This window comes from Buteo buteo, unplaced genomic scaffold, assembly GCF_964188355.1.
Source record: "Buteo buteo unplaced genomic scaffold, bButBut1.hap1.1 HAP1_SCAFFOLD_76, whole genome shotgun sequence".
NCBI classification, from domain to species: domain Eukaryota; kingdom Metazoa; phylum Chordata; class Aves; order Accipitriformes; family Accipitridae; genus Buteo; species Buteo buteo.
Window position 1 is genome coordinate 272,021 of NW_027439240.1, and position 19,728 is coordinate 291,748.

At 46.0% G+C, this 19,728-nt stretch overlaps 1 protein-coding gene across 1 annotated transcript; it reads left to right on the top strand.

Moving 5' to 3' along the window:
- The first annotated feature begins 6,485 nt into the window (after positions 1-6,485).
- On the top strand, positions 6,486-19,242 carry LOC142027878 (A-kinase anchor protein 1, mitochondrial-like). The gene is made up of 10 exons (XM_075022071.1): positions 6,486-7,857; positions 9,914-10,047; positions 11,487-11,613; positions 12,159-12,289; positions 14,138-14,315; positions 15,005-15,155; positions 15,790-15,857; positions 17,232-17,305; positions 18,094-18,159; positions 18,301-19,242. Exons 1-10 carry the CDS (start codon positions 7,218-7,220, stop codon positions 18,358-18,360), a joined length of 1,629 nt encoding a protein of 542 aa, XP_074878172.1. The 5' UTR covers positions 6,486-7,217; the 3' UTR covers positions 18,361-19,242.
- The last annotated feature ends 486 nt before the right edge of the window (positions 19,243-19,728 follow it).

Consider the following 19,728-nt stretch of genomic DNA (forward strand, 5'->3'; position numbering starts at 1 on the left):
AGCCTGTCTCTCTCTCTGATTAGGTCTCAAATATGTTGTGTGACTTCTTGTTGCAAGCTTGTTAATGCATACAAGTTATCTTTCTGCTCGTTCAGTCTAAATGACTCTCAGTGAAATCTTTGCTGTTCCTTCCTGGCGCAGATGAACGTGGAGTGCCTTTTTCACAAATATTTGATATTCTTCCTCTCTGTGTGCTTCTGCAACTTATTCTCAGCAAGCCAAGCCCTGGGTTCAAGGCTTCCAACTGAACAACACTGCTTTTTGCTTTTCTGTTTAAGTCTAGTCCAGCTTTTGTTTTGAGAAGCTGCTTATCAAGGTCTTGTTGCTGTGCACAGTAAACCTCCCAGTGAACAGCTCTTGATGCTGTTCTCCGGATACCTGTTTGGTCTCAGTGCTGCCTCTTTTCTCACTGTCTCTTGCAGCAGTATCAGTGTGTCGTGATGTAAACCTCACTGTTCTGTCTCCTTGAAAATTCAGGTCTGTTTTTTTGTTGTTGTTGTTGTTGTTGTTTTTTTAATGTGCAGAGTATATTGGAAGCCTTTGGTTAGTTTAGTCTCTGCTCCTGAGTGCTGTACATGCCTGTTTTGTGGCAATTGATGTAGGTGCCAGACATTTGACTTAGCTGGCTGCTTTTAAATTTTAATTTTTAAGCTGCACCGGTAGTGGACACTACACTCGTTAGCATTGCCCATAGCAAGGGCTGCATTAGCTTCATTGGTGTAGAAGCAAACACAAAATACTAAGTATTGGATGTATTTTTTCTGAAATTCTGGAAAGTAACTTGTTCTATTCTCCAACCTGGGTGAAAATGCAGAAAGAATGAAAGACAATAAAATCTGGATTTGGGGAAAACTTTTGTAATGTGTTGGTAGATTATAAAGGTAATAAAAGCTGCTTTGCCTGTACTGTGGAGGACTGATTCTCTTTAGTCTTCTATGAAAAATGCTTTTAAAAGAGTTGAATCTGGACTGGTAAGTGTGTCAAGGAGGAAAGAAAGAATCGCAACAACTGGTGTCTTAGCCTCTTGGCTGTAAAAGCAGTGTTCATTCCCCAGTCAGGGATACCTGTGCACAGAGTGGGTTAGTCTGAATCAGAGGACTTTCTCTGCAGTTTGGAGCTGGGTGATAATAGAAAGGTTGTGTGGCCTCTGGCTTATGCGCTAAACTCTCCTGGCTTGCTCGAAGAAGCAGAACATTTGGTCTGGCTCTGTTTCTGGAGCAGACTCCAAAACTGGAAAAAAAACCACCCCCAAAAAACAAAACAACAAACCAACCCTCCACCGTATCTTGAGGAATAGCCACGAAAGGTAAAGGTGGTATTGGTAAAGTGGTACAGAAGCAGTTTCTGAAATTTGCTCCTGTACCTGAAATACCTTTCTGGCAAAGCGGCGAAGAATTGATCTTGCCTTCCTCTGTAATGGTGTCTCTCCCTGTGAATCCTCTAGCTTGGTTGAGGAAACTATAAATAATGAAACGATGGGAGCAGGAAGGTAATAAGATATAAAGTACAGTAAGGAGCTTGATAATCTGATAGGGTTAATGTTAGTTACAAAGTGTAACCTGTGACTTATGGCATAGCAGGAGTGATCAGCCCAGGGCCTTGCGTTAATCCTTTAGGCAGTGCAGGTGCTGAGGGTTGCTGGTGGTTGGTGTTTGTATATATATGAGCTTCTTGGTGATTTCCAAAACACCTGTAAAAAAAAACCCTACAGTTTGGCTAGGTTGATACTTTTATTGTAAACCCATGCTTTCCAGTGTAAATAGAAACTCTTTTGAGTCCTGCTTTGGCCCAGAAGTGGTACTGCTGGAGCTGTGCTGGGCCACTGTTTGGCCGTGACTGTAAAATGAAATACGAACAAAGCCTGGGCCATCAGTGTAGCAGCTTCAGCTGCAAAGGAGGGGACTGAGCTGTTGTGGGAACACCAGTGAAGCTGATTACACTGAAAGGAGATTTTATCTTGGAGATAAAAGACAGTCCGGTGTTGGTGGCGTTTCTTGTTCCAGAGCTCTTGTTTTGCTCTACAGCAACCAGCTTTTTCAGCCTTTTACTGATGTTGTAATTAATCCGGCTGCAAATAGGACTGTTGGTTCTCAAATATTTTAAGGTTGTGGAGAGACTTTATTAGTAGTTTTCTGAATTCAGAGGAGCCTGTTTCTGGAGCTCTGTAGCCCATGTTAACTGGGCTGGGAAAAGGCGGTATTGCTTAAGGGGTATCTCTTGCTGCTGTTGTCTTTCAGTGCTGCTGGCTGCTGTTGGAAGCAGAAATTGCTGCAGAGCACTTTAATTACTTAAGTATAGAGAAACTTACCTGTTCACTTCTTTTTAAAATAAGCGCCATCCGGTTTGAGATCTTGCTTGCCTGGCTCCTACCTGTCTTTGGAGGTTTGTAGCCACTGAGTCATGTTTTGCCAGCTCTCACCTCTGCGTGATGGTGGTTTTGATGGTGGTACACCAGGCTGGCCTGGGAAAAGAGTGCGGGAAAGGCTGCAAAGTCTTGTGGCCGACTGACACCCTGGTGATCAGGAGTGCGTGATGCAAGGGCTTGCAGCCCCGTGACATGGCAGGCCACTGTGACTTCACAGATGTGTCCCTTGAGGTCAGCCTCTGATGCAAACCTGAGTGGGTAGGAGTTGTCTTTGCTCTCCAGTTTGAACCTCACTCTGGAGAGGCTCTCTCTCCAGAGAGGAAGCAGCGGGTGGTCCCTCTGTGGCTGACTGTCTGCCTCCTTTATCTTTGTACGAAAAAGCAAAGAAGCTGTGGTTTAGATACTGCAGTACCCTATGCCAGTTGGACTTTCAATGGAAAAAGAAAAGCCTTACGCCAAATGTAGATCAAGTAAGTCTATGTCTGTTTCTCTGCAGTAATTTCTCTTATTTTAATCTTAATGGTAGGGCCTCCAGTTCTTTAGGTTTTTGTCAACTCCTTATGTCTCCTATAAGGCAGAGCATGTGCTACTGGTTATTTTTAGCATGGAAAATTTTAAGAGCCCACGTGGTCCCATTTAGTTTTAACTGTGCCAACCTTGTCCAGTTCTCTTTCACCCAGATAGTATTTATTTCCTGAGTGCTGTATCACTAACTATAGGGTTTGTAGGGAGGCATCCCGGCCTTGCTGTTGAAGCAACATTTCCAATTTAGCTGCCTGCTCGTTTGCTCTGTGGTCCTTCAGGACAGCCTTTAATTCCAGCCTGGATTTCCACTGCTTTTGGGGTTTGGAAGTGTAACCTCTCCAGCGCTGGGGCGGAAGGGGAGCGGAGGAGGCAGGGACTGGCAGCAGTGTAGGGTATGTCCCTGCAGAGCACCGGGGCTCAGTCGCTTGGGACTTGTCTCTCTTCTTGTAGAGACTTGAAGCAGCTTGCCCCCAGAACAGACCTCCTTGTGTGTAGAAAGCCCTGAAAATCCGGAGCAAGTGCTTGCTGAAGTCTCCTCTCGAACCTTGAGAGTGAATTATCTGGCTTTTCTCTGAACCTCATGCTGCAAACATTTCTAACCTAATAAGGATGTGTATACTGAAGGGTTGTTTGTCCTGGCTAGGGAAACAAGGTGGCTTAAAACTGCTCTGGGACCCTAATGTGAACAAGTAGAATAAGTTGACTGTCCTTGGTGCTTTTTTTTTTTTTTTAAGGTAGGCAAGGGTGTGCGTTCATTCTTGTTCTCATCTCCCTGGTCTTTACCAGGAGCTTTCCATAAATCAAGTCAGGATAGAGATTTGGAGAGCTGACTGACCCCTACTCTCCCCTTGCTGTCTTAATCCCATCCTGACCTACCGTGGGGATTATTTAGCAAGTTGGAAAAGTCTCATGTCCTAGCTGCAGCTCTCTGGCCCTGCCTTGACAGAAGGTGTGACATTTAAACCGGATTCCTGACATGCCAGAAAGAAGTGGAAGTGGCTGGCGGTGCGGGGTGAGCGCATACAGTGTGCGAGCTCCGCGCTATTTTTGGTGCGGGACTGCATGGGGCCCTGCGTGTTGGGAAACGGCACTGGGGCATCCAGCCCTTCACACTGGTTCTGGCTCTTACGAGCCGATCGTCTCCGGTCCAAAGCCTCCAGAGCTGCTGCGTTTCTCCAGCTGGCTCCTCCTGCCTGGAGAGTGCGAGGACTGTCGGGCCAGGCTCCCTCCAGTTTGGCAGTGTTTAAAGCCATGTGATTTGACAAGTTGCCACGTTCTGTTCTGCTGCTGGCAGGAGAATCGCAGGCTTTCTTCCCCCCATGTGTTTAAATGATCCTATTGCCCCTGCAGTCCTGAACTGGCTGTCAAATTGGCAGCGGAGAGCGGGTTTTGTCGCTCTTAAACGTGTTGGAAAAGGCACGTGGGCTTTAGGAGCTCTCCTGTGGAGGCAATGGAAGAGAAGTATGTGCTGCATCTTACAACCGTTTGGTTGAGCAGGTTAAAAATCAGTCATCTTCTAGGCATCACGTAAAAAGTGACATTGTGACCAGCGTATCGAAATCAGGCCAATGAAGTCTTCCCATCACGTTTACGTTAGGAGATGTTTGTTGGTGTTAGCTGTCCCCTAGCCGACCCGGTGCTTTAGGGTGTCTGCTGGCATCTTGTACAGACCCACCGCCTTTCATCCCTTTCTAGCTGATGGAAGGATGTGGAATTCCCATTTAACACGATCACTGATAGTATAATGCAGCTCTTGCTAAAATTAGTCAAATTAAAAACATGAAATTAAATGAGCTTCACAAGGAGCAGTCAGCTAATCCACCAGTCCCCACTGATCTAAATATCACAGAAGAGTGAAGATCTTTATCTTAAATTATATTAATGTTGAAAATGACTCTTAGAACTGTTTTGTCTGCCAGGCTTTGGGATAGGCCTGGCCCTCTGTGGGGCATCCTGCTACTGCCTTCCTGCGCTGCGGAATTGTGTGGGACTATTGTTTGTACAGTTGGTGCAACTTAATAGGGAATCGGATAATAATAGGGCTGTCTGTTTAATCAGGAAAGCTTGCTCGGAATGGACTTATGTGAGCTACTTTAATTTGAGTTTGTGGTACGCCTGCGAGACAGCTTGTAGGGTGGTTCTGCATTAATTATAACAACTTAAGCAGACAGCAGACGAGCACTCGCAGTGGCTCACAATGTGCCATTGTGCTGGAGAGCATAAATGTGAACCTTTTGTCTTGGGAATGTACAGACTTCACCCTTTCCATTTACCAAGTTCCAAAAACCAAACATCCAAATTATTGCATAGGTTTGTTGGTTTTGGTTTTGGTTTTGGTTTTTTTTTTAAATTCCAAATCTCAGATGTTGCCGTTAACTGAAAGTTCATCCTCAGCAGTGAGCCCTGCTACCTGACTGTGTAAAGCCAGCTGGAAGTAACTTGGATTTAGAAGAAAGCAGCTATGAATGTCCAATTAACACACACTCAAGTTTTCTTTGTAGAACAACGTAAATACCTCTTTTGTGATATACTGGAGATATTACTGGATTTCTTAAGTCATGTCTGCAGCTGACCTTTGATTTGGGATTAAGCAAGAAATTTTCTAGTCCCTGTTTTTGCCAGTCATGTATTTACTTGCCTCGGTCGTTAGGACTCCGTGGTAAACAGTACAGAAGCAAGGCTGGCGTCTGAGCTAGCTTGGATAAAGTTGTGTATTTGCTCTTGTGGCATGGGAGGGTGTGGCTGGAGGAGGTGAGAAATCTGGAGAGAATATTAATTTTTCTGAGGCTTGGATGCTCGGTTTGAGCCTGAGGGAGGCATGTTTTTGTCCCTCGGCTAGAATGTAATCAGCTTGTTGTGAAAATCAAGGCCCTAAAGGAGAGTTGTATTTGGAAGCTGTGGTCAGGAGGCTTGCTCTGATAACAAGTTTTTTTCCGGTTGAGACAGACTAAGCATAGTTGACAGAATGACTTGATTGCCTTGTCTTGTCTCGGAAATATTATGCTTCTAAAGAGGAGCTAGATAATGCTCTTTTCCAGTGCGTGGTTCCCATTTCTAGGACTTTGCTATCTCCTGAAAACAATCTTTATTTTTGTTGCTCATTGGCAAAAACAGGCTCTTGAGGCCTGTTTGGAGAAAAATCTGTCATGTGTAAGCATCACCAGACATGTGATGTTTTGCTTTAATTCCTGCTCAGTGAAAATATAAACTGTAAGTGCTTTGCAGCAAGGCTGTTTTGGGGATGTGGGTAACTGTTTAGCTTTGTGTTCCAGCTGTAGACTTTCCTTAAGGAAAAGGAAAGGCATGTCAGCCCTGCCTCGGATAACCCAGGTGAGGCTTGTAAATGGAGGAGCATGACTGGGACATGAGTCTCGGCGGTGTGCAGGTGGGGAAGGGTGCACACACTTTCTAAGTCAGAGAGACAGCTTTCGACTCTGGAAAGTCAGAGAAGCAGCAGCTGTCAACATAGTAATGTAGAACAAACTTTGGAGCTGGGTTCCTAGGTAGTAGTGTCCCTATCCGGGCTGCTTTTGCTAGATAAATACTGCGGTTGTAAGGGCGCTATAGCAGATTTCCCATCTTCACTGCTGCAAAATCTTGTAGAGGCACTTCTGGTTATTGGGAGGCACTTGCTTGATCAGGCTGTAGCTGTTCTTTGTTTAGGAATTCCTACACTGTGTGTATAAAAGTAAATGGAGTAGCTGCGTGTTGCTGTTTAGCGTCTACTTAACTGCAGACTTCTGTCGTGTGCCCGCTCACCAGCCTCTCGCAGTTGCTGTGGATGAGAACATTTGCAAAGCACTTCACCTTCACTGAGCTATTATGTTTTAGAGAAGTGCGTGTTGTCAACCTATGAAACTCTCAGGAATGTGGTGCTGCCTTTCAAGCAGAGAAGTGGGGAGACCTGCAGCGTGTCAAGTCTGTGTCTCGGAGTGCTGGTGGTACCGCTGTGCTGTGAACCCAGCCTGATGCTGGAGAGACTTGCAGTGCCGGATGCTGTCCTTGTGTGTAGTACTGACCTGCGAAGGTGAGGCAGGAGAAAGAAGGTGAAATTGTTTTACATGTAAAGGTGGGATAAGGTGAAATTGGTGAGCGTAATGGTGAGAAATGTCCAGATATTCCTAGTCTTAGGTCAGGATCTTGTTCTGTGGTCTGTTGGTGGAGCAGAGATGTGAATTTAAGGAGTGGCTAGAAAACGAGTCTGTTCATGCTAATAGAAATACCTCAAGGCATTTATGAAACTTTAGCCTTGCTGTTACCTTTCCTGTGACTATTGTAACATGGCTTTTGTTTCTTCTTCTAGACATAATTGCTAAGGATCTGTAAAATGGCTTCACGTTTCCGCAATATTATCCCATATGCCATACCTGGAGTGCTGGCACTTGTTGGCTGCTGGTGGATCTATTCCCGTAGAAAAAAGCATGCAAGCTATCACGATAAACAAGCAATAGCCACTGAAGAAGAGCAGCAGGAAGAAGCGCCAGAGAATGATTCACCACCCAAAACAGAAGCATGTGTTCCTCGAAGACTGCCTCTCTCGTCAGAAGAGGAATGCCGAGAGAACGAAACCTCGACCTCCCTGCTCTCAGCAGGGTCGACGACGCCCTCTCTTCTGTCTCAAACTCACGAGAGGCTAGATCTCTCACAGGACCTTCCAGACCTGTCAGTAGTGACAACGCAGCCCAGCACCCTTGAGGACGACAGTGAAAAACTAGAAACGACAGGATCTCAAGATGAAAGCGGTGTCCCTGCTTGTGTTTCTCTCCCTCTGATCTCAAAGAGCACAGAGTGTCACGGCAGTGCTGCGCTGAGCCTTGTACAGGATTCAAGCTCTAGTGCAAACCAAGATCAGTGGCCATCAGCATCAGCGACACTGACACGAGAGTCTTTGGGAATCGTGGAGGATGGTCCAGGCTTGAATCATGAGCGTCGCAGGGCAGCAGAGGTGGATGGAGATCGCTCAGGAGGTAAGGGATTTGAAAATGCTCCCATGAAAATGTGGTGAACAAATATTTTATGTGCTGTAACCCTTCTGCTTCAGAACATGTTCAGATAAGTCCTCTTCATCTTTACCTTTGCCAGTAGATGAATATTTAGGCCTCGTGTGCAGGTGGGTATGCATTTGCTCTCAGAATTCCCGTCCCTGTAGGATCCCGTGTTAGCTGGGTGATCTTCAGGGTATACGACGAAAGGTTGAACAGACTGGTCTGCATTCAGCACAAAGCTTATTGTCTAAAGCGAAGCATGTGCTTGAGTAGCCCAGTGAAATGGGCTGTGTCTGGATGTAGGCCAGGCTGTTGAACACCTTGCTGGTTTGAGACCTGCTAATGCAAATGGTTTCTGCTTCAGTTCGGGCAGCCTCTAGTAAGGACTGGGTTCTTATCTGTGTTTGTGGGCTGCTGCCGAAAGGAGGCTGTAAGGCAGGTTTCTGAGGTGCTGTTGGATGAACCAGGGAAGTGCTCTGACGAGCTGTGATAAAATCAGTTGGTTGCAGACCAATTACCCTGAAGCCTTTTTGCTTGGAAGGGTAGGTGCATGCCAAGAAATCCCAACAGGGAGCAATGTTCGTGGAGTTCCCCCATCTGTCTCTGCGTTGCTTTTGCCTTCTAGATCCTGGATGATGTGTGCCTGGCAGAATACAAAGCTGTCTGAGCAAACGTTAACCCGTGTGACCTTGGGGATGGATGTTAAAATCCTTTATAGGACCCTGTGGCGCCAACAGCCCTTAATGACAGGATGTCTTTTGTAATTGCTACAAAGTAGTTGGAACGCTGCTTGTTGTGAGACATGGGGAGTGAGTTTGCCAACAATTAAGGATTAAACCCACAAAACATTTTCACTAGTGAGAGTAACCACAGGAGGAAAATGGTTTTGCCTTGTTGTGAATGCTGGTGTGATGAGAAGGTACAACGGTGTGTTGTGGAGCCTGGTGATGACAAGGGCTGAAAGCTCTGCAGGGAGACAGGTAGGGAGACGGCGTATAGCAGGTAAAGTTGATAATGTGGCTGTGTTGGATAAGAGGTCCTACAGCTGACCTTCGCACCCAGGCTGTGAGACTTAAATCCTCATCCTTGTCTAGCAAGTCTATTGCAGACAGCTGCACTGCTTGCCTTTGACTTTCGAGGCATCTGTGCTGTGTTACTTATTAAGATGTGGCAAATGTGAGGCAGCTGTTGGGCTTATTTTTCTCTTCGGTCTTGTACTGGGTGATCTGAATTCTTGCAAGCAAGTGAGGATCTTCATGTTTCTGCTTGTTAATCTGGAGGAAGGATCAGCCTTGTTCTTGTTCTTGATCTTGTTACACTGACTGTATCTGGGATCTGACCAGGAGGAAGCTGTTTGAGTTTGTCCCCTTCCCAAGTACGAAAGTTCCTGGTATCGGCTGATGGTTTGGGAACAAAACGTAGCTCAGCTCTGGCACCTTGTTTCTTCAAGCATATGACAAATCTGGGCAAGAGACAATCCTCTACCACAGCTAGTAGTGGGCACAGCTGGTGCTCAGGTCACCGTGCAACCCTCGTTGGGGCAGGAATGTAATGTCAATGCAAAGAGCAGACGAATAGGTTGCACATCCCTCCCTGCATGCTGAACTCCCTGTGAAAAGCCCTGTTTAAACCATGTGGGGAAAATGCAAAATACCTTGCTGCAGCAGCAGCTCAGTGTTGGTGTTAGCATAGCTCTCGTTCAGCTGGTAACTTTTGACTTGAAGTGTCTTGTCTCTGCTGCTGCATAAGGTGTCACCATGTTTGAAGGACTCCTGCTGAACTCGGGCCTCCTTCTGTTGCATTCCCAGAGGTGTGCAGGTTTTTCTCCAGCAATAAAAGGAAACTTGTAGCAGGCCGCGTGTGATGGGACTTTACCCTTTCTGAAATACCAGAGAACCTGATACAGGATCATCCCAACTGAATGCATAGGAAGAGCTCAATGTCACCTCTCTATGAAATTATATATTTTCATGGCCTTGTGTCTGGTAGCTGGATTGTGTGGGTTGTCTGAATACTGACATGTCTGTATGTCTTGTAGGTTCGGATGTAAATAGCGTGGACTTTGTGGACAGTGGCTGTGCCATGAGGAAGACAGTGAGTCGGCAGAACTCTAAGCTAAGAGGAGAATCCAGCAAGTCCGGCGTCGTTATCTGGGAGATAGAGGTTCCAAAGGTAACCAGCCGTTGGCCTGCTCGCGCATCCTGCCTTGCCCTACATAGCCATCTTCTGGTTCTTCCAGCCTGGTACTGGCTCAGTGCCATCCCAGAGAGATCAACAACAAATCAACGAGGATTTAAGCATTTAGCTCCCGTTAGGACTCAACAGGAACAAAGAGCCAGTACACACCTGTAAACAAGAGGCATGTCAGGGTTATGCCCAGGGTAATGTTGGTTGCTGGACTCATTATTCCCCATTATCTTCCACCCCAATCTGTTAGTCCGATGCTCTGAAAGCATTCAGAAGGCTTTGAGAGTACACAGTTATTAAGGGCAGGTGATTTTTTTTTTTTTTTTTTCCCTGCTATGTAGGAGGGTTATGTTTCAACTGCCTGTCCAAACCCTTCCTCACAAGCTGAATGCTCGTATGAGCTATTCTGTAGAGCTGCTGTGTCTCTGTCTTTATAGTGAGCTTTCTTTTGCGTTGAGAGAGAGACTGTGTTTTTAGGACTACGTTCATACCTTCTTCCCTGCTTTGTGTATGCAAAATCATCTGTGGCTGTCCTGCACAGCATCGCTCTTGCAGTTCTGCTGCTCAGCAGACCCGAATAATGACAGCCAGTAATGTGAGACAGCAGCTCCCGGCAGGATAAGCATGCTGCCTCGAGTGCTTGGATGCTGTGAGCCCAGGGAAGACGTGTAACGTGCATTTTAATGGATCAGTAAAACACAGGCTAAAGAAGCAGTTCTACAGCAGAAAAATATGTTTCAGTGTTTCATGAAGACAGGCTGTCACTTTTCTTGAAGTAGCCAACTCTACATTGTATAGGATTATCCATACTGACTTGGGCCCAACACTTCTGCTCTGGTACCTGGTCTCTGACAGTAGGTGGTGGCAGGTGCCAGTGAAAGAGTAGAAGTAATAGGGCATGCAAAGACATCTCTTCATCATCCCGCACAGCTGTCCTGGGACTCTGCAGTCTAATGGGCATGATAGCCTGGTTTACTCTCCCATGAATTTGTCTACTCCCTATCTAATCTAATTAGCTTGTTTAAAAATTGCTAAAACTTAGTATTTCATATTTGAATGAAAAAGGCATGTAGCATGCTTTTTTAAAATAAGAAATGGTAGGAGATTGGGAGAGGACGTGACTTCACTTGACTGTAGGAAGACAGTAGCTTTTACCAGGCCTGGTAAAAACCATCGTGTCTTTGTGTCATTCTACAAGATACGAAGACGGATCTATCAAAACAAGCTGTGCTTACTGATCTGTATCTACCTTGACTTGTCATAGACCTGCTGAACTCTGCGCTGGTCCAGCATTCCCTTATACTTATTCTGCCTGGCCCTGTGCTACAGGAACTGGGAATGTGGGTGAAATAAGCCACAGAGAACGGTGTTGTTTGATCTATGTTTCTCTTCCTGACTGTTGCTTTCTTGTTACTTTCATAAAGGAATTAGTTGGCCGCTTGATCGGCAAACAAGGAAAATTTATGAGCTTCTTGAGGCAATCGTCTGGTGCCAAAATTTATGTCTCAACACTACCTTATTTCCGTGACTCCCAAGTCTGTCACATTGAAGGTAAGCGGAATGTCTCTTTATTCATGGTCTAATATGTAGCTTGGGGGCCTTAATTAGATGGGCAAGGAATTTAAACAGATTTAGTGGCTTTGTGAGCCTAGTGCTTTACAAAACTTTTCTAATCGGTGCTGTTACAGTAGAGGTGTATGCCAAGTTGCCTGTGCCTTGGCATTTGAACCCTCTTATTCTAGAGGTGAGAATGCATTTTAACATCTTCGGCTGCTGTAGTTTAACCAACACGTTTTGAAGGATCCCTTCAGGCTTGAAGGAGGAGCTATGGGATGTGTATCAGCAAGTGCGGTCTTGACTGTGAAGGATGTTAGATTAATTGTGGCTGAAAAATATCTGCCAGTGAATTGGGTTCATACTGGAGGCTAACGCTGTTGAAACTGGGGCCTGAGTTGCTCATGTTGGTCTGATATCAGGTTACATGGCCAATCTATTAAAAATTAAATCGTTGATGTAGCGCAGAAGGCACTTCACGGGGTGGGGGTGTCCTCAGCATATCTGTACTACAGACTTTCTGTGGGATTTTTGTCTTCCAGGCTCTTCGCAACAAGTCAAAAAAGTACTGAGCCTGATTGGCAAGAAGTTCAAAGAGCTGTGTCTCACCAACATCTACGCTCTACCTCCACCAACACCACTGACGCTTCATTCCCTCCTTATGACTGCCTGGGTAAGTCCCAGCTTGCTGGCTATGCTGATGTCAGGGTGGAAGGCTGTTGTTGGTCGCTGCTGTCATAGTATGCTACGTCAACGTGGCTGGTTCACAGATGCCCTCAAAAACAGTTGGATTTTGTGTGGCTCTCTGCTGTCCAGCTTATGTAACTGTTACAGATCAGATTTGCCTACCTGCTCTTCCACTGCAGTTTCCATTCTGCCTGAGCTGAGAAATGTAGAATCATAGAATCATTTAGGTTGGAAAAGACCTTTAAGATCATCAAGTCCAACCATTAACCTAACACTGCCAAGTCCACCACTAAACCATGTCCCTAAGCAGCACGTCTACACGTCTTTTAAATACCCCCAGGGATGGTGACTCAACCACTTTCCTGGGCAGCCTGTTCCAATGCTTGACAACCCTTTCAGTGGAGAAATTTTTCCTAATATCCAATCTAAACCTCCCGTGGCACAACTTGGGGCTGTTTCCTCTCATCCTGTCACTTCTTACTTGGGAAAAGAGACCAAGACCCACCTCGGTACAACCTCCTTTGAGGTAGCTGTAGAGAGTGATAAGGTCTCCCCTCAGCCTCCTTTTCTCCAGACTGAAGAACCCCAGTTCCCTCAGCTGCTCCTCATAGGACTTGTGCTCCAGACCCTTCACCAGCTTCGTTGCCCTTCTCTGGACACGCTCCAGCACCTCAGCGTCTTTCTTCTAGTGAGGGGCCCAAAACTGAACACAGTATTCGAGGTGCAGCCTCACCAGTGCTGATCCCTGGGTGGGCGATCCCTGCCCTGCTCCTGCTGGCCACACTATTTCTGATACAGGCCAGGATGCCGTTGGCCACCTTGGCCACCTGGGCACACTGCTGGCTCATATTCAGCCGGCTGTTGACCAACACCCCCGGGTCCTTTTCCACCAGGCAGTTTTCCAGCCACTCTTCCCCAGGCCTGTAGCGCCGCGTGGGGTTGTTGTGACCCAGGTGCAGGACGCGGCACTTGGCCTTGTTGAATTGCATACAACTGGCCTCAGGTCATCCATCCAGCCTGTCCAGATCCCTCTGGAGACCCTTCCTACCCTCGAGCAGATCAACACTCCTGCCCAACTTGGTGTCATCCACAAACTTACTGAGGGTGCACTCGATCCCCTTGTCCAGATCATTGATAAAGATATTAAAGAGAACTGGCCCCAAAACTGAGCTCTGGGGACCACCACTTGTGACTGGCTGCCAACTGGATTTAACTCCATTCACCACCACTCTTTGGGCCTGGCCATCTAGCCAGTTTTTTACCTAGTAAGAGTACGCCCATGCAAGCCATGAGCAGCCAGTTTCTCCAGGAGAATGCTGTGGGAAATGCTGTCAAAGGCTTTACTAAAGTCTAGGTAGACAACATCCACAGCCTTTCTCTCATCTACTAAGTGGGTCACCTTGCTACAGAGGGAGATCAGGTTAGTCAAGCAAGACCTGCGTTTCATAAACCCACGCTGACTGGGCCTGATCACCTGGTTGTCTTGTACCTGCTGTGTGATGGCACTCAAGATGATCTGCTCTGTAACCTTCCCTGGCACCGAGGTCAGACCGACAGGCCTGTAGTTCCCCGGATCCCTTGGGTAAATAAGTCTTCCGACTGCTTCATGCCGATAGTCTTTTTGTATGCAAGGCGGGCCCCGCCTCAAGTCTGATTTCTGTTAGAGCAGCAGGGAGTAACAGTGAGTAGCTTTTGGAAGTGAAATACCGGAGTGCCAGGGCTTTTCCACCCATGGCTGTAAGCCTCAGGAGTTGCTGGTGGAACATGGAGTTGCTGTGAATGAAGCTTGTGTTGCAGTGAACGCTAATGAGAATTTCTTTTCTCCACATGACAGCTCTTCCTCCCAGACGGAGTCTCTGTAGAGGTCGTCGTGGCAAACCAAGTCGATGCAGGGCACATGTTTCTACAGCAGCATACGCACCCCACTTTCCATGGTCTGCGTAGCCTCGACCAGCAGATGTACGCCTGCTATTCTCAACTGGAAATTCCAACCCTGCCAACTCCAGTAGAAGGCATGTAATGTGATTGCTCACAAATTGTTCAGCTGAGAAACTTCTAGGGTCACACGAAAGCCTGATGCCACTGAGTTAGGCTTGGGAAGTTTCCCAGTGGATGAGAATGTGATAGTTCACTTGTCATTTCATATTTTTTTAAGCCGCTGGCAGACTACAGATGCTGCTCTACTCTTCCTTACCCCACTCATCCCTGGAGTACCTCCCCAGCCACTTAGTTGCATGTTGAAATTCAGAATGAGATAAAGTCCATCTCAGGCTATTTCTAATCAACTTGGCATCTGGTGTATTTTTGCTGACAAAGTATGGAACTACTCCCAAATCTTCATAGTGTCACAGTCTGCACGTGGTGTAAAGTGGAGGGTGCATCACATGGAAGGGGGTTACTAGCGCTAACTTTCCTTTTTGGGGACAGACCTCACTGTTAGTGACCGAAGGCTGGAAGGGAACTGTACACCTGGGTAGAACAGCATGGAAGTGGCAGACAGAGACTTGAGAGTAAAACCCACTTCTCCTGCGTCCCAGCTGCAGGCCTTGTCTGGTGGGGGTGTGGGTGGTGGTGAAAGAAGATGTTGGCAGCGTAAGAAATGCTGTTGATTCTCAGTAGATAAGTACTGATGCCTGAAGTGCTAATTTCTGGAAATCCACTTACGCTGAGCCTTTCTCCTCTGTACTCCTGTGTTTTGCAGTTGGCATTATCTGCGCGGCTCCAGGCCTGGATGGGGCATGGTTCCGGGCTCAAGTTATTAGCTACTTCGAAGAGACCGGTGAAGTGGAGCTCAGATACGTGGACTATGGAGGATACGACAAAGTGAAGATTGACACACTCAGACAAATCAGGTCTTTAGCTCCTCTTCTGTGGCCTAAGGCAATATCTGGCTTGAATCTTCATATACCGTTTGAATTGCTTATAGGTTTTTCCACAGCTGAAGCGGAAAACGGTGGAAAGGTTTGGCTCAGCAGCAGCTGTGAATTCCTTGGGAGCACAGCAAGCTCTTGCAAGGCTTTTTCGAAGGGGAGGGGAGAGGAAATTGCAACTTCTGCCACTTCAGCGTGGAAGCTGAGTGAAAGGATGCCTTCAGGAGGCCCTAAATTGTAGTTAATTGATGAGCTAGAAAGAAGATTCAGATTCTCTGTGCCCCAGCCCCATTGGCTGGGAGAGCTGTATTGGATGGGGGTTTTCTTAGACAAGCCCATTAAATACTTGATTGTGCCCCAGAGGTGGGAGAAAAGCAGTACAGCTTCCATTATGGAGGTGGTTTTTGCTTGGAGCCCAATCCAACTTGGCGTGCTAATCAGACTATTTATTGCTGTTGCTTAGATTGCTGGGAGAACAATCTGATTTTTTTTTTTTACTGTCATCAATTTCAAACTGAATTCCTGTAAGGTGACATTGATTAATCAATTGCTCTAAAAGAATACAGGAGAAACTTAAAGCCGTGTTCTTACTCTGATTGATTCTCTTTTCTTTAAGGTCTGATTTTTTATCACTACCTTTCCAAGGAGCAGAAGTTTTACTAGACAACGTGGTGCCACTCCCAGGTAATGGAGCTCTCAAGACATACCGTTGGTGCTCCCCCTGCAGGTTTAAATGGATACCAACTGTGTACAAGCGATGATTCTGTCTAAACCTTTTCCCTCCTATTGCAAGCGCAGCCTCTGATGTGACTAGAGCAAGATTGGAAAAATTGTATTTTATTCTTCTAAATGTGCTAGCATGGCATAACCTGTCAGGCTCCAGGGGAAAGATGATAAATGTTCAGGCTTTTTCCTGGGTGGAGGAGAGAATGAATTACTCTCCTAAACAGCAAGTTGGCAGGACTGGCAGGGTACAGGTGAAGCAGCTGTAACTACTCTGCCTTCTTCTGTCATAGAGTAGCTGTAAACGCAAACTTAGTTTTTAATCTGCTAGATGAATATCTGACATTTTCCTACTAAAATGACTGATGTGTATAATTCTGTGTTCAAAAGACTACCCTCCAAGCACTGGAAGAATGTCAGTCACTACCTAGAAATGCTTTGGTTTGCCCCCCCCCCCTTTTTTTTTTTCCTTTTTTCTAGTGGTGTTAGAGATGCGTGCTCTAACCAGGAGGTACAGGAGGCTCTGCCAAGACTGTAGATGGATGGCGAGGTTTAAGCTGCTTCTTGCAGAAGTCAGTGTTTTCCATGTTCCCTGAGGTAATCGACCTCCTTCGGGATTTGTAAGGAGTTCACTTGCTGCTGGAGGCGGTCTCAGGGTGGGGAGCACAAAGGAGAAACTTCATTTTGCAGTGATTTGGTAGGAAATAAGCAACTTTCCTCCAAAATGAAAATACTTCTGAAATGTCTGGTCTGCAGTGTAGATTGTAACTGTATTGCCTGGGACACAAGAGTTTCCTGCTGCATTACAGGTGTGGAGTTAGCAACAGTGCCCACGTAAGCTGTGCAGGCTGAGAGACCTGAGCTGCCAAGAGTGCATTTGGCACTGTTCAGGTGCCAGCCGGCCTGTGATACAAATGCTTCGGAGTTCCCGTTCACAGTATTGCACTCTGTGCAGGGTCAGTAATGTCCTGAGGCCCCTGAGCTTAGTTTATTAAGGATCAAAATACTAATGGCAGCTCAAACGTACTGCAGAAGTAGACTTTTCTGTCTTTAAAGCCTCCTAATTCATCAGCCACTTATGTTCACATTAACTGAGCTAGTGGCTTTAGAAAGCACTTCATCCTTTCCCTTCAGCAACACAGCAGGCACAATACTTGTGTGATCTCCAGCTTAATAGACTGGTTTCAGCAAATGCGTACAGCAACAGTAGGTGAGGATTCTCTGGCCTAACTTATGTAGGAGGTCAGGCAAGATTAGCTTAATAGTCCCTTCTGGCCTTTAAAGCCTGTGAAGAATATATCTCATTTGTTTTCTCCTGCTCTTTTCTTTCCCAAGACGAGGATCACTTTTCACCTGAAGCCGACGCCGCTGTTAGTGAGATGACCAAAGGCGCAGTCCTAGTGGCACAGGTACACGAGAGCTGCCTGGAAGTCTGGTTGCCAATTTGACTGCTGCTGTTGTCCTCTCTGCCCCCTCGCATACCGTGCGTGTTAAAATCGAAAACAAAGCCACAGCCTGTAAGCCTGGCTGCTGGGCAGGATTCTCGTCGAGCAATCTCGGGCGCCGAAAACTTCCTTGTGTGGCACCAGGACCACTCAGGACTGCCTGGCTGGGAAGGGATGAGTATTCCCTCTTGTTACTGATGCGGGCAGAGAGGAAGGGCACCTGGATGGATTTACAGAGCACAAAGTGGCCTGTTGTCCAGCGGATCAAATATTCACCTGGGTCTGCGCTGCTTTGCCAGTCTCAACAGTCTTTGCAAGACTGACATCCAGGACTTGGCCTCTGGCTGGCCGGAGGGAGAAGTAAGGGCATCCCAAAGGCTTCTGCATGCAGTGCCTGGTCTCAGCGAAGAGGCACTTGCCTCTTCCGAAGTGCCTCTGACAGTGGCTGTAGCTGTCCACGTAAGGCAGTTGGGACGAGTGGGAAGCCGATAGCGCTTGTGACGCTCAATCTCGCAGCTTCCTTGGGTTTTAGTGCAGTGCTCAAATGCATCACTAATTCTAGCAAGGGCACGGATTTGAGCGACCAGAGCGCACTTGCCAGCAGGGTGTCCCAGCTGCCTGGTGGCAGGAGCTACATTTCCACGAGCCTACGCTGAGTCTGAGGATCTGATATGCAGTGAATGATGCTAGCCTTGCACCCTGCACGGCTCAGACCAGAATTGCTGCACGCTAATGTTCTTCTGTGTTTCCAGGTCACAAATTATGACAGCGCAACAGGTCTGCCACTGATACAGCTGTGGAACTTGACGGGAGATGAGGTGGGTATGTTAACATGCCTATTTTTTCAACACTGATAAGGTATATGATTATGCAGACTTTTTATTGCTGGTTAGGAACTTGCTGATGCTTCTTGCTAGTAGTTTGTTCACCTTTCTACTTTTTTTTTTACCTCCTTTTAGGTGGTGTCGGTAAACAGAAGTCTGGTGGAAAGAGGGTTTGCTCAGTGGCTTAACTACTAGCGACGTCCTAGATGCCTCGACAACGCTTTCTACAGAGAAAAATAAAAGAAGAAATCTTGTTTTGCGCTGTTACAATTTGGTTTGGCAACCTTTCATAAGACAACCTGTTTACACCTATGTGTGGATTTTTGTGGTCCATTGAAACTCATCCTGCTCAACTGTTACCATTTCACTAGAAACATGTACCTCATCTGGGTGAAAGCTGGGGTGTTAAAAGCCATAATGACAGATACTGTAGCTTTAAAGCAAAAAATCCTCCCCGGCCTCTACTTAAAAGTTGAATGGAAAAAACCTTAATACCTGGGGGCTTGCTTGAAGCTAGCAAATGCCCCGAAATGTTAACTGTGGTTGCATTTTTGTTCAAGATGTATAATGCCCCGTGAACTTAGCGTCTGCTTTTCTTAAAAGCTACAACGGTTGTCCTTTTTTTAACAGGCTCTGCCTATGAAATTAATGAATGTTATTAAGGAATTTAATGTTTAGTTACGGATTTTTCTATATTGTGCCACTAACCTGCACAAATAACATTCATCTTGTGTCTCCCTTATGCCAGGAGGTAGATGAATTGCATTCGTTGCACTTACTGTGGCACATGTCTCACTGCAGTCATGGTTTTTAGGCTTGATACGCTTAAGGAAGAAAGCTTTTCTGTGCAGATGCTTGAAGTGCAGGGTATGTTACCACTACAATTTTTGCTCTGAAATGTCATGTATTTAAAGAAAAGAACTGATTGCCAAGCCCAATTGTAGTTTATATTTTTCTAGCTGTGCAAGTCTGTAAACATATATATAAAAAACCATTGTAATATTTTGTACAAGAAAAACACTGGAAACAAAGGGAACTTTACAGAAACTTTTTCACACCAAAATGTCCTATGTAGGTAGAACTGGTTTGGAGTGCATTAGGGTAGCCAACATACTTGGAGCATCTGAATGTTGGGAGTGTTTCAGCTCTGCTGTATACAGGATTAGTATTCCCTTAGATTGCTGTCTGGCTTGAATTGTGATCACTGCATTCTTTGCTATGTTGCTGTACAGATCTGTTTAAAAAAAAAAAAGTAACAGCTTGGCATTAATATTGCAGTGGTGTTCTCAATTTTTTTGTGTTCCTTTTTAGATTTCTATTACATATTTAAAATTTTGCTCAAGTAATTTAAGCCAACTTAATACTCTTAAACACACGCCCTCTAATGTATATCATTTTAGATATGTATTGAGCTGGGATTTATTGCTGGCAGAGAAGATACTTGCCAGGAAAATGTTGATGTAGTCAGTCCTCAGAAGTTTTTTCTGGTGGGTTCAGGGATGTCCTTACATCCTTTGAGCTAATGTGTTGGTGCATCACATTTGGATAGTTGCCTACAAAAGC

Bases quoted from the DNA above. Each gene is read 5' to 3' on its own strand.
- LOC142027878 (XM_075022071.1), top strand. From the start codon at position 7,218: ATGGCTTCACGTTTCCGCAATATTATCCCATATGCCATACCTGGAGTG. The intron at 7,858-9,913 runs GTAAGGGATTTG...TATGTCTTGTAG, and splicing joins GGATGGAGATCGCTCAGGAG to GTTCGGATGTAAATAGCGTG. The intron at 15,858-17,231 runs GTAATGGAGCTC...TTCTTTCCCAAG, and splicing joins CAACGTGGTGCCACTCCCAG to ACGAGGATCACTTTTCACCT.